General features: G+C 40.6%; 1 protein-coding gene across 1 annotated transcript; it reads right to left on the bottom strand.

Annotated features, from left to right (window-relative positions):
* Positions 1 to 2,409: 2,409 nt before the first annotated feature.
* Positions 2,410 to 5,084, bottom strand: LOC107474545 (uncharacterized). Its single transcript, XM_016094169.1, has 3 exons — positions 4,493 to 5,084; positions 2,692 to 4,339; positions 2,410 to 2,587 (listed from the first exon to the last, which is right to left on the bottom strand). Exons 1-3 carry the CDS (start codon positions 5,082 to 5,084, stop codon positions 2,410 to 2,412), a joined length of 2,418 nt encoding a protein of 805 aa, XP_015949655.1.
* Between the last annotated feature and the right edge of the window lie 5,488 nt (positions 5,085 to 10,572).

The following is a 10,572-nucleotide window of genomic DNA, read 5'->3' as shown; positions in this document are numbered from 1 at the left end:
ATTGTTATGTCGGCTAATTAACTGGAATTCCACTAACTCTAGTCTTTTCTTAGGAATCGGCTAGGACTTGGGAAATATAACCAATTAGTTCACTTGACTTTCCCTTGCTTACGCAAAGGTTAACTAAGTGGGATTAACTTTCATTCTCATAGGAGTAACTGGGATAGGACTTCCGAATTTTCATATCTTGCCAAAAGTTTATTTTATAGTTAATTACTTATTTTATTTGTCATTGAATTTACTTGTTCCTCACTTTCAAAACCCCAATTTACAAAAACCCATAACCAATAATAAGAATATATCTCCCTGTAATTCCTTGAGAAAATGACCCGAGGTTTGAATAATCGATTATCAATTTTAAAAGGGTTTGTTACTTGTGACAAACAAAACGTTTGTAAGAAAGGTTGATTGCTTGGTTTAGTAACTATACTTACAACGAGAGTTTACTATAACTTCTAAACCATCAATCTTCAGTTCTTCAGGCGTGCCTTACCATAGACGATCCGGAAGGGACTCATCCCTAACGGAGTCTTGTAGGCCATTCTATACACCCATAGTGCATCTCCTAACCGGATGCTCCAATCCTTCCTTTGCGGATTGACTACTTTATCCAAGATTCTCTTAATCTCCCAGTTGGACACTTCCGCTTGTCCATTGGTTTGCGGATGATAAGCAGTGGCAACCTTATGCACTATCCCAGAGCGCTTGAGCAGTGCCTCTACTTTCCTGTTACAAAAGTGGGATCCTTGGTCGCTCACGATTGCTCGTGGCGACCCATAACGGCATACAATGCTATTCTTAATAAAAGAAATGACGGTATTGGCGTCGTCAAGGCGGGTAGGTATTGCTTCTACCCACTTTGACACGTAGTCAACTGCTAATAAAATATATAGATACCCACTTGAGTTGGGAAATGGTCCCATAAAGTCAATGCTCCATACATCAAATATCTCACAGAACAACATAGGTTGTTGAGGCATTTCATCCCTTTGGGATGTGTTTCCCGACTTCTGACACTGATGGCAAGACACACATAACTGGTTAGCATCCTTGAATAAGGTTGGCCACCAGAATCCACAATCCAACACTTTTTTAGCGGTCCTTTGTGAGCCAAAGTGGCCACCACATTCAGACGAATGGCAAGCTTCAAGAATGGGTTGGATTTCGGACTCCGGGACACATCCTCAAATTACTTGGTCCACTCCCCTCTTCCACAAGTGAGGGTCATCCCAAATGTAATATTTGGAATCACTCCTCAACTTATCCCTTTGGTGTTTAGAAAAGTTGGGGGGAAGAGTTTCGCAACCAAGTAGTTCGCCATTAGGGCAAACCAAGGAAAGCTATCCGACACAGCATGCAAGCTATCCAATGGGAATGAGTCATTGATCGGAAATGGATCAGATTTTAAATTCTCAAGGAGGCTTAAATGATCCGCAACCAAGTTTTGAGATCCACTCCGGTCCCTAATCTCAATGTCAAATTCTTGCAAAAGCAAGATCCAACGTATGAGTCTAGGTTTTGACTCATTCTTTGACAATAAGTATTTCAAAGCTGCATGATCCATGTATACCACTATCTTTGATCCTAGGAAATAATATCTGAATTTATCCAAAGCATGAACAATAGCTAGGAGTTCCTTTTCAGTAGTGGTATAGTTGGATTGTGCTGCATCAAGTGTTTTAGAAGAGTATGCAATGACATAAGGGAGTTTACCATCGCGCTGTGCAAGCACGACACCTATAGCTTGGTTTGACGCATCGCACATTATCTCAAATGGCAACGTCCAGTTGGGGCCTCGCACGATCGGTGCCGTGGTAAGAGCTCTCCTTAGCTCTTCAAAAGCTTTCACACATTCACTGTCAAACTCAAAGTCCACATCTTTTTGGAGTAGGCGCGACAATCGCAAAGCAATCTTGCTGAAATCTTTGATAAAGCGCCTATAGAATCATGCATGTCCTAAAAATGAGCGGACCTCCCTCACAGATGAGGGGTGAGATAAAGTGATGATGACATCGACCTTGGCCGGGTCTATAGAAATTCCTTCATGAGATACTACATGTCCTAACACTATACCTTGTCTTACGATGAAGTGACATTTCTCAAAATTCAAGACAATGAGTTCTCTAAGTTCTCCAAGCAACAATCAAAAGAAGTTCCATAAATACTGAAGTCATCCATAAAGACTTCCAGATAATTCTCTATTAGATCATAAAAGACACTGGTCATGCACCGCTGAAAAGTAGCGGGTGCATTACATAGTCCAAATGGCATCCTTTTGTAGGCAAAGGTGCCAAAATGGCAAGTGAATGTGGTCTTTTCTTGATCTTCAGGAGCAATGTGAATCTGGAAGTAACCAGTGAATCCATCAAGAAAATAGTAATGGGATTTACCCGCTAAACGGTCCAACATCTAATCGATAAAGGACAAAGGGTAGTGGTCCTTCCTTGTAGCGGCATTCAACCTTCTATAGTCGATGCACACTCGCCATGCATTTTGCACTCTCTTGGTGACCACTTCACCATCATCCTTTGTAACCGCCGTGATGCCTGATTTCTTGGAAACAACCTGGACCGGGCTCACCCACTCACTGTCAGAAATCGAGTATATAATACCCGCATCAAGTAGCCTAGTGACCTCTTTCTTTACCACATCGAGGATGGTTGGGTTGAGCCTCCTTTGCGGTTGCCTAACCAGCCTAGCTCCCTCTTGGAGAAAGATACGATGCATGCACTTGGGAGGCTCCAACCAATTGCCTTCTTGTACTTTCTGAGAACATCTAGGAGCTTTTCTTCTTCTTCACTAGAAAGCTCACTAGCAATAATGACCGAAAACTTTTGGTTGTCCTCTAAGAAAGCATACTTCAAATGAGATGGGAGAGGCTTCAATTCACTCCTTGCCTCAAGCTGAGGTTCCTTTTCGTCAAGCTCACGGAGTTCATTCTCAACAACTTTCTCATGTTCACCCTCTTGGTCATCCGTCTCTTCAACAATGTGGTAGCACAACTTGTTATGGTCTTCTTCTTGCACTTTCACTACCACTTCATCAATTACATCACATCGAAGAACGAAATGCTCTTCGGAAGGATGCTTCATGGCTTCTTCTAAATTGAACTTGATAGTCTTGTCTCCAACCTCAAAGGAATATGTGCCGGTGAAGGCATCTAACTTGAATTTAGAGGTCTTAAGGAAGGGTCTACCAAGTAGAACGGAGGATGAGCTTCTATTTTCTGTTGGAGGCATTTCAAGGATGTAAAACTCAACTGGAAAGATCAAATCCTTGATCGCCACAAGTATATCTTCGGCTATTCCTGTTACCGTGATCACACTTTTATCGGCCAAGGTAAACCTTGCCGCCGACTTCTTTAATGGAGCTAAATTCAACCGCACAAAGGTAGAAAGCGGCATGATGCTTACATAAGCTCCAAGATCACACATACAATCATGAAAAGTGTGTCCACCAATACAATAAGACACCAAACAAGGCCCAGGGTCACCACATTTCTTTGGAATAGGTTCCATCAAGGAAGAAATTGAACTACCCAAGGATAATGTCTCCAAATCTCCTATCCTATCCTTGTGTGTACATAAGTCTTTCAAGAATTTTGCATACTTTGGAATTTGTTGAATAGCATCAAGAAGTGGTATGGTTACCTCAACCTTCTTGAACACTTGAAGCATGTTCAAATCAAATTTCGGTGTCTTCTTTGCTTTCTTCACCATGGAAGGGAATGGAATAAGGATGGACTCATCCACTAGAGCTTTCCTCTTGGGTTTCTTGAGGTTTACTCCTTCTTCCTCATGCCTCTTGTCTACCTCCCCCTTTTCATATGGAGCTTCAACAATCACTTCTTCCTCATGAATGTCCTCCAAGACCCTTGGAGGTATCTCCTCTAATGTAGTTCCCGACCGTAGGGTGATGGCGTTGAGACCGCCCTTTGGGTTTGGTTGGGGTTGGGATGGAAGGTTGGAAGAACTTGAGGGTTGGTTGGTATTGTTGGAGGAGGACATGGACATCTTCAAAATCATGTCGGTGAAATTGGCCAATTGAGAACTCATGGCCTCGAATTGAGCCTTACAGCCCTCATCCCATTTATCCACAGTGGCTCTAAGCTCATCAACTTGATTGGTGGGAGATGGAGAGGTTTGGTTAGATTGTTGTTTATGGTGTGGTACTTGGTACTTGGTGTAGTTATTTTGGTTTTGGTTGTGATAATTTTGGTTGGCTTGGTAGTTGTTGTTGTTGTGGTGGTGTTGAGATGAAGATTGGTTGTTGTTGTGATGAGAAGGAGAGTTGTTCCATCTTTGGTTTTGATTGCTCCCTTGTGCATTATCCCTCCACCCTTAATGTTGATTAGTACCATGAAGGTAGTGGTTTTGGTCTTGAGAAGGATAGGGTGAACGATTGTTGTAATTCACATTGGCCACTACAAGGGCATGTTCCTCTTGAATTTGATGGCATTGATCTGTGTAATGTGTAGTGCTAGAGCACAAACCATAAATCCTAGGAGGGCCTTCAAGTTGAGCAACTGGAAATGGAGCTTGGACGGCTTGGATGGAGTAGAATTCCTTTTGATCCTTTTGTATTTGCGTGAGGATGGTGGTCATATCCCCAAGTGCTTTGATTAGGCTTGATTCGGAAGGGGAGGGTTCTACCACACCCTTGAAAGGATTACTTCTCACCCTTGTATGTTGTGTAGCTTCGGCAACATCCTTTATCAAACTCCAAGTTTCTCCCTCCGTCTTGTTTTTCGAAAGGGAACCACCGCTAGAAGCGGTGAGCAATCTTCTATCTTTCACACAAAGACCTCCGGTGAAGTAGCTAATGAGCAAGTGAGTGTTCATTCTATGGTGTGGACAATATTCTAATAGCCTCTTGAACCGAGACCAATACTCATACAAACTCTCTTGGTCTCCTTGTATTATACCCGAAATCTCCTTCCGGATGTAGTCGATCTTCTCTGGTGGGAAGAATTTATCTAGAAACTCTCTTCTCAAGAAATCCCAATTGGTAGCAATCTCATCCGGTAGCGAATAAAACCATGTCTTTGCTTGCGCTTCAAGAGAGAAAGGGAAAGCAAAAACCATGATAGCCACCTCATCGGCTCCATGCCTTCGAGCCGTAGAACAAGTAACTTGAAAATCCTTTAGATGTCAGTTGGGGTCTTGACCTGGCAACCCATGATACTTAGGTAGTAGATTTAGCAAGCTACTCTTCAATTCAAAGTTTGGATCAAGGTTAGGATACCTTGCTTGCAATGGTTGAAGTACAATATCCGGAGCTCCTTGCTCATGTAAAGTGATCCGGCGTGGCTCCGCTATGTGTGTTTCACCTGTAGAATACAAAGATGTATTAGTAGTGCCAACAGAAGAATAGGAAGTAGCGGACTCCAAGTCACTCTCGGTACCGTCTAGTGATTCGGTATGTTCCTCAAGAGAGGCCGAAGTACTAGCCATATAGTCCAACCGCCGTCTAGCTTGCCGAGTGTGTAACGGAGTTCTTTCAATGTCGGGATCAAAATTGGCTAAGCTAGAATTCGGTTGAGACTGAGTCATCAAACTTGAGAGTCATAGCACAAAATAAAAGAAGCTAAACTATAGCTAAGTATTGAAAGCAAACAAATTATCTACAATATTCACAAATTCACATAACCAATATCAAGGCATATGTTGTAACCATTCCCCGGCAACGGCGCCAAAAATTTGATGGCCACGGGAATTGTGTCGGAAGAGAATTTCTCAATGAAGTTGTGTTGCAAGTATAGCTCTACCAACAACAATCCTCGAGGATCAAATTTAGAAAGGAATTGGTTGTCACAAGTTCAACCCCAATAAAGTAACCGAAGTATTCAAACCTCCGGTCGTCTCACAAGGAATAGGCAAACATGTGCTTCAACATTGGTTAGAAATCCGGAGTTGTAAGTCATGAGCAAGAAAGTAAACTAGGAATCTTAGCAAACAAGTAATCTAAAGTGCAAGGAATTAATTCAAATAACTAAGCAAGATGTGAGCAATTTCAAACTAAGAAGACAACATTCAATTTAATTCTACTCTCAACTAAACAAGAACTATAACTAAGCTAAGGCAATGAAGATTTTTGGTTTTCTAAATAAGAATGATAAAAATAACTCTCGGCTAGACATGGGAATTGGGGTCACTATTCTTGTCTAATAACCATATCTTGACAATTATGAGGAGCTAAACTCAGTAAATCTACTTCTATACTTGAAGTAAGTTAAATGGCTTGGTCAACATCTACACATAAGGTCTAACCTCACTACTAATTAACCTAGTAGTAGGCTAGTGTCAATGGCTATCAAATTGACCACTAAGGGTTTCCAAATCATCAAATCCATTAGATCCAATGACTCAAGTTTACCCAATTCCCTTGGCCTAAGCCAAGAGTAAAAAGAACTACTCCATAATCAAGGCAAACAATTTATCAAACACTTGGTAAGCATTAACAAAAGACATATTCAAATTGCAATTGGATTGAAATTAACAAATACCCACTAACAAATATCAACTTACAATCACTCAAATAACACAATTAAGCAAAGAAATCATCAATGTAACATCAACAAGTCAAGATTCACAACATTCATGCAATGGGTATAAGGTGACAATTGACAAGAATCCATAAACTAACACAAGATCTAAGCAAAAGTATACTAAGGAATTCAAATTAAACGATCAAAGCTAGTAATTAACAAAATCCAATTTAGATTCAACAAGGGAAGATCAAATTAAAGCTAGATCTAGAGAAGAACAAGGGTTTCTCTCTCTAGAAGAACAAAAAAACCCAAAAAAAATAGAAAATGTGTCTTAGTGTCAAAATGATTGATCCCCCCTTCTCCCTAGCATTCTTGGGTCTTTTTCCATGCAGAAACAGCTTGAAATTGGGCCTAATGAGCCTCATAAATTGCCAGGCATGATTTCTTTTAATGAGGTCACGTGCAGCTTCCCACGCATGCGCGCCTGATGCACGAAAACTTGTCTCTCAACAAATTTCTCTTCGGCAAGTATACCGAATTGCCATCAAGTAAAAACTCACAATAGAGTGAAGTCGAATCCCACAGGGATTGATTGGTCAAGCAACTTTAGTTGGAAGAATGTGCTAGTTGAGCTAAATAGAAATTTAGTTGAGAATTACAGAAAATTAAATGGCAGGAAAGTAAAGTGCAGAATCTTAAATGGGGATATGGGAAAATGAACATGGAAATAAATGGCATAAAGTAAAGAGAAAGGGTAAGATCAAAGATAGGGAATTCATTGGGCTTAGGAGATGTTGCATTCTCCGGATCAAGTTCATTCTCATCTCTTCCTCAATCAATGCAGTCATTGATCTCCTTGGCAATCTTAAGTGATTGGATCCCAATTCCTTAGCAATCCAATCTCTCTAAGCTTGAACAATTGCCCAATTCCTTGATTTAATTGCTCATGGGAAGAGATGAAGTATGGTCACTGATTATACCACATGTATTTCCAAATCAAAGTGTTGGGAGGATTACATGTCACTATATCCGCCCAAACCCCAATTTGGTCCAACATGAGAAAGCATTTCTAGCATGATCTCCTAATCCCTTTTCCAAGGCTCAGAAGAGATCCAATTATGGAGACTTTCTTTTCCAAGACAACTAACCAATTAGATTAAGATCAAAAGCTTCCTAGTAAATCAAGAGAAAAGAAAGAGGAAGAAGAATGGAAACTATAACTGATCCATCAAATTACAACAGAGCTCCCTAACCCAATGAAAGGGGTTTAGTTGTTCATAGTTATGGAAATGGAAATGAAAAATGGTAGAACAGAATACATGCTTCCCAAACTAGAAAATGCAGAAAGTAAATATACAGAGTGTAGTTCTCCAAAAGTGCCAAGCTTCCCTATAGTTCAAAACTACTCCTATATATACTACTCTTCTTGATCTTCTAGTGAGTTCTTCAAGTCTTGGATATGGGCCTTTGAGCTTGAGTTAAAGCAGTTACAATCTTCAGTGGGCTCAGCTTTGTTTGCAGAAAAATGTGAGTTAGGCATGGGCGTTAGTTAGGACGTTAGTGGCGTTAACGTTAAGTGAGGATGTGGGTTCGAGAACGTTAGTGACAATCACCTTTTCCACTAACGTTTCAACCCAAAATGATCAATGTTAACTTCAACGTTAGTGGCACTAACGTGACCACTAACGTTGCCTCTTGGTCCTTCGCAAACGTTATTGGGAATCACCTTTTCTAATAACGTTGCCTTGTTCCCCCTTTCCCTATTCCAATAATGTTGCCTTGTTCCCCCTTCCCTACGTTAGAGTTCACATTAGTATAACTAACGTGACTCCTAACGTGGGCATGCCTAAGCTTTGAGAGCGTTAGTGACACTTACCATTATCACTAATGCTCCAAACACCCCTCCTTCCTATGTTAGAGTTCAAGTTAATTAGATTAACGTGGCCACTAACGTGGTAGTGATTGCCATCTCCAATATTAGTGAGTGTCACTAACGTTGGCTTATCATGCTTAGCTCCACGTTATCTCTCACGTTAGTGGTCTTAACGTGACCACTAACGTGGGCACTCTTGGGTTGGTCCAATATTAGTGACAAAGGTGAGTGTCACTAACGTTGGTGATTGGTTCTTCATCCCACATTAGAGGTCACGTTAATTGGATTAACGTGACTCTTAACGTGGCTTCATTGTGCCTTTGTGGAACGTTAGTGGCAACCACTTTTACCACTAATGTTGGAGCTCTTCTTCCTCCTCTACGTTAGCTACCACATTAATGTAGTTAACGTGGCGATTAACGTGGGCTATGATGGCTTCGAGGGCGTTATTGGCGATCACTTTTTCCATTAACGCTACAAGCTTGTTCCCATTCCACGTTAGTGGTCACGTTAGTTAGATTAACGTGGCTGCTAACGTGGCTCCTTCTTACTTCCTTTGTCCTGAAATCAAGCAATTAAGGTGCATCAAAGCTCTGTTCCAAGTCATGAGATTATGCATCATCAACTATATCATACAATTCCTGCCTAATCCTCATGAAATCATGTAAAGTTCACAATAATTGCTTGAATCAAGGTGTAAGTGTATTTTCATCCAAAACTTGCTTATTTACTAAGAAAATGCATGAAACTACCCTAAAACAGTAAAGAAAAAGTCAGTGAAACTGGCCAAGATACCCTGGCATCACAACACCAAACTTAAAGCTTGCTTGTCCCTAAGCAAGTACTGAAACACAGGAAAGATGAATGAAAGAACAAGATAACCAATTTATTGATATAAAAGTCAAATTTCTGGTTTATGGGGTTTCATGCATAGCAACTTAGGTTCATTCCTTCACTGGTTTTCAGGCCTTTATCATGCCCTTGAACACTTGCTTGATTGCATCCCTTGAGAATTCTTATTATTGATCCTCCCTTCCTTTCTAGGGTTTATTGCATTCTTCTTAGGCTAAGTGCTCTGTAAGAGAGCGACTCTTTATGATAAACTTTCAGCCAACACTCCCAAACCAGTTGGTTCAAGGTGCTAGGTGTTAAGACACCCCTAAGGACTTACTCCCTCAAGTCTCTTTCCCCCATACACACCACAGGCACATGGTTTGTTTTCTTTCTTGAGACCTTGGTGTCCAACACCTCTTTGGGTTACTAAGTGTTCTGTAGCAAATATCACTCTTGATAGTGGACTTTCAGCTGATAATCCCGGATTAGTTAAACCAAGTTACCAAGTGATAAGGCACCCCTAAGAGCTTATTCATCCAAGCATATCCCTTGCACAGGAACACCACAGACACATGCCTCAATATTCAACCATTGGTACCTAGCCTTCTTTCTTATTATTTTTCTTCCCTTTTCAACTCTTATTGCTTTTTCTCTTTTCTTATTAAGATCTTATTTTTTTTTGTTAGTCTCATAGGATGTGTTCCAAGCATGTGGTTTAGAGCATATAGTTGCCTATATACCTTGTGGGTGAACCAACTTAGCTGATCAATGACCATACCATAAACTTAAGAATTTACTTCACAAGATAACTCCACTCTTATTTTTCATAACATTTTCTTTTTGATTTACTTAAGGGAACAATCATACATATAAGCAAGATGAAATTGGAAGCCAGGGACTTAAACCAACACACTTAGACCTAAACAATGAAATTTTAAAAGCAGAATTTAAAGTTCCTACCCTACTATGGAAGCATGTTCTATTTCATACATGATTTTCCTTATTTAAAGCTTGAAAAAGGATAGAACTAAGAAAGAACTCCACCACCTTTCACTTATTGGAATGCTCATGTCCCTTTGTTTCCTCTGTCTTGGGATCCTCCTTGATTGCTTGAGTCCCCATTTCCTTTGCGCTTCCCGATCAGCTTTTTCCAGAAACCAGCATCATTCATCTTCTTCTTTAATGCTTTATTTTGTTGTTTCACCTTTCCCTCTTCTTGTTCTGTTAAGTCTTTGTGGACTGCATCATAACTTGGGATGGTAGGGTGCAAGTTATGCATATGCCCAGTCACATAAGTTAACTTGGCCTGAGTGTTTATGCTAAACTCTTCCCGATGCAGTTGTCGTCCTTCGTTGAGCATGCTGAACTCGTTGAA

The sequence above is a fragment of the Arachis duranensis genome, chromosome 2, assembly GCF_000817695.3.
Source record: "Arachis duranensis cultivar V14167 chromosome 2, aradu.V14167.gnm2.J7QH, whole genome shotgun sequence".
In the NCBI taxonomy this organism is placed as follows: Eukaryota; Viridiplantae; Streptophyta; class Magnoliopsida; order Fabales; family Fabaceae; genus Arachis; species Arachis duranensis.
The sequence above is the reverse complement of the archived record's forward strand: the minus strand, read 5'-3'. Positions and strand labels throughout refer to the sequence as shown.

Excerpts from the sequence above, each read along its gene's own strand:
- LOC107474545 (XM_016094169.1), bottom strand. The coding sequence starts at position 5,084 with ATGGTTTTTGCTTTCCCTTTCTCTCTTGAAGCGCAAGCAAAGACATGG. Across the intron at positions 4,340-4,492 it reads AGGCCCTCCTAGGATTTATG|GGTGGAGGGATAATGCACAA; the intron begins GTTTGTGCTCTA and ends ATCAACATTAAG. Across the intron at positions 2,588-2,691 it reads TCCAAGAGGGAGCTAGGCTG|TGAGTGGGTGAGCCCGGTCC; the intron begins GTTAGGCAACCG and ends GATTTCTGACAG.